At 45.2% G+C, this 3518-nt stretch overlaps 1 protein-coding gene across 1 annotated transcript in view; it reads right to left on the reverse strand.

The window, feature by feature from the left end:
* The window catches only part of gata6 (GATA binding protein 6), an 8170-nt gene extending 6464 nt beyond the window's left edge, over positions 1–1706 (reverse strand). The window contains exons 1-2 of the mRNA XM_008434582.2: positions 1614–1706; positions 212–1215 (exon numbers count right to left, since the gene is read on the reverse strand). Of these exons, the coding sequence (XP_008432804.1) occupies positions 212–1136 (925 nt within the window). The 5' untranslated portion in view covers positions 1137–1215; positions 1614–1706. The remainder of the gene's footprint in view (positions 1–211; positions 1216–1613) is intronic.
* Between the last annotated feature and the right edge of the window lie 1812 nt (positions 1707–3518).

Here is a 3518-nt window from a genome sequence, read left to right on the forward strand (position 1 = left end):
AAATTTTATTTTCTTTTTCTTTTGGGCTGAATTAGTACCCCAGACCCCCAGTCCTACCCACAACATTATAGAAGTCCTTCCGTTTTGGTTTTGGTCTGAACCCCAACATTCCCAGTAGCCCTTAACAGGTCACCCCATCTGAGACCTTTCTGACCGTCTTCACCAGGCCAATAACTTTTTGTCTGTTTGGCTGTATTTCAAGCATTTATGCAAGGTGAATCATGTTTTTTTTTTTTTTTTTTTTTTGTTTTTTGTTTTTTGTTTTTTTTCTTAAATGTCATCATCATCGTTTGCATTTTTCTCTTACCTCCGTTTGGACCTCTAATCAAAGGCGCACCCCTGCTTTGCAAAGTGTGCAGCATGGTGTTATCAAAAGGTCCCCCGGTCCAAGGTGAGGGCAGCTGAGGTGCCACATAGGGGGCGTATGGGTTAGCGTAGGTCCCACTTAGGGGTCGGGAGAGGCCGTATTGGTCCCTGCTGCCCACATTCAGCGTGTTTGTGTAGCTGCTGTCCCTGGGTGTCCCGTTGTTCATGGGCGGACTCGGAGGATAATGGTACCGGCTGGAGGTGTGCGGGCTCCCTGCGCTGTACGACGACGGGCTCTCCGGGGTGGACTGCGACCACACCGAGTGGCCGGAGACTGCGTGGCCGGCTTGCGCGGAACCACCGGCCTGCAGGTAGGAGAGACTGGAAATCATCGGGTTCATCCGGGAGCTGGGCACGTAGACCGGGGAGTTGGGGCTGGAGTGCATGTAACCAGCGGAGGAGGAATCATATCCAGTCTGGCTTTGGGCTGCGGCGATTGCCAAAGTTTGGTACATGTCGGCGGGGTCCACCAGCAGGCTTGCCTTGTGCGCTCCGGCGGAGAGAACGAGCTTGCTCCCCTGATCCAAGTCCGTAAACAGCGGGATGTCCTCGCCGGCKGTCGCAGCGTTGCCGTGATGTCCGAAGTGAAGGTAGGGATGCAGCGACCTGCCGTCCGGGCGGCGGTGGCCCAGCGCGTCGAGCTCGCTCGGAGGCGTGGGCCCGTCCCTCCTGCTGCTGTCACCGGGCAGGTAGCTCTGCTCGGCCGGCGAGCCTGGACTGCTGGAAACTTCTCGCTTGACCATGGACCAGCTGTTTTCACCCAGGTCCATCCAGGAGCACTTTCCATACACAAAGTATTAAAAAAAAAAAAAAAAAAAAAAAAAAAAAACTATCAGAGGGCAGTGTACCCTGTAAGAAAAAGAAATGAAAGTGTAAGGAAATCATCAAGTAGATTTCAAACTATAATCCATCCTTTACAGTAATATTAGATCATCCTGCAATGACTGCTGTGTGCACATCAAGCGCCCGTAAAAGGTTCATCCGTGTCAAATAGCTCCACTCCCACTCACAAGTTTACCCACATCACAGATAGGAAACAAAACGCAATATGTCTTCACAGCAAAAGAGATAACCGTTTGATAAGACCTTAAAAGAGATAAGAGCCGCGCGATAAAACAATACCCCCGAAATGATGAGTTCATTCCCGCTGCGCTCACCAACTCGGTCGGATGTTTGAACCCAAATGAGGAGACACAGAAAAAAAAGGGATAAAAGAAAGAAAAAAACACGCAACAAGACGCCTGTACCTTCTACTTGTTTGCCATAAAGTCGCTGAAGTTTCTCAATACTGCGCTGCTGCTGCTGCTGTTGCCGCTGCTGCTTCTTCTCCTGGGAGTAATGGGAAGCGTCGGTGCGCTCTGACTGGGTTTATGAGGGGAGGCGCTTCCAGCGGCGGCGGCCGAAGGGGGGAGGACCAATCAGGTTGCCGCGGAGGAGCTGCTGGGAACTCTGTAGGGGTGCCAGCCTGTGAGCTCCTCCAATCAATCACACCGAGGAACAACCGAGAGGCCGGGGAAAAGAGAAACTCGATCCCGACTAAAACTTTGAATTCAAGATGCAATCAGAGAGAGGTTAAAGATTGAGTCTCCGTTTTTATTTCTTACTCATTAGCCTGCTTGATTATTACCACAATTATTTTTTTTAAGCGATAGAATGTTTAATTCTTTTTTCATGTAAAGTCTAGTAAAGTATCATTTAAATTGTTGCTTATTTTCCCCTTGCAGCATTACCTTATATTATATTAAACTTAATGTAAGGCATTGTTGCAGTATGAGAAATGTAACCGTTTTAAAATCGTCAGATAAATGATGGTAGAGTTGGATTCTTCATCCACCTACCATCATTTATTTTTTTAAATCGTGTACATGGAGGCTTTATATTATTTCATATCTGAATGAGCTGTAAAACTGCGTTTTCTATTTATCTATCTATCTATCTATCTATCTATCTATCTATCTATCTATCTATCTATCTATCTATCTATCTACAAATTATATATCGTCTTTACAAATGGAGTCAATCTGAAAAKAAATTCTAATGCGAAGAACTAATTCTAGGTTTGTATTTCCACTCTATATTCATCACGTTAATCAATAACTCCTAATTAATTGGTTTATTCAAGGCGCTCAGAGAGGATTAAGCAGCTTTTCAGGACGCACAAACTTGTTAACTGCTCCCTTTCTGYCCCTTTGACCCGCAATGATTCGCTCAGCTGGAATATACATCGTGATGATGAGTGAAGTGATCAAGAAAGAAGATGAAAAAGAAGGAAGCGACGAGGTGTCAATTAAATCATTCTCTCTTCGTTTGCCGGTGTTTTTCAGCCCGCGTTCACCAACACACTGAGCCGTTCAGCATGTTTTGTTAACACGTGCCTCGCTGGGRGAGACTAAATGGCGATAGCTAAATGCTACTGCTAATATAAGGCCCTACAAGCCGGAAGCTGCAAAGAACTACTATTACTAATAGCTGCCATGTTGTCAAATTGTGTTAACTAGCACAGGCCSGGACCTTTGAACCCCTAAAATGGGCCCACCTCTTTCTCAGCTGGATATTTATTTATTTCATTTTATATTAGCTATTTGAACTGTTTGTTGGGAATTGTGTCTGATGCCATCCAAACATGACAACCCTGTATTGTGACAACAGGCTGTTGTGTTCACAAGCAATCCCAGAAAATATTCTGTTATCCGTCGATTCACGTGCAGCAGACACAGCAGTGAGCAGGAAATGTTTTCTGAGCTCCGACAAGCTGCTTCATCATGGTCCGTGAAGGCTTGTGTACAACTGGCAAATATGTCAATAAAAGTTATTCATCGTCAAGCCATCATTTAGCAAGTGCCCTATACAGACGCWTCACRACAATACACAACCAAATAAAYGAATAAATAATGTAAGTGTTGGTTGACCTGGAAGTGGGGAACCCGCGTTCAATTCTGACTGGGGCCTCAAAGAACGTTGCGCCGGCTCTGGATTTAGAAATGACGCYTGAAGTATAGGCGCSACAGTCTATTATCACATTACATGGGCTATTTCAGACAAGTGTACAGTCAGTTTATTTTATTCGACCAGCACACATTATGTGTCCACACAAACCATGGACACATAATGTTAATATTTTGTTCTAGAAATAAGTAAAAAAAAAAAAAAAA

This window comes from Poecilia reticulata, linkage group LG17 (genome assembly GCF_000633615.1).
Source record: "Poecilia reticulata strain Guanapo linkage group LG17, Guppy_female_1.0+MT, whole genome shotgun sequence".
NCBI lineage: Eukaryota > Metazoa > Chordata > Actinopteri > Cyprinodontiformes > Poeciliidae > Poecilia > Poecilia reticulata.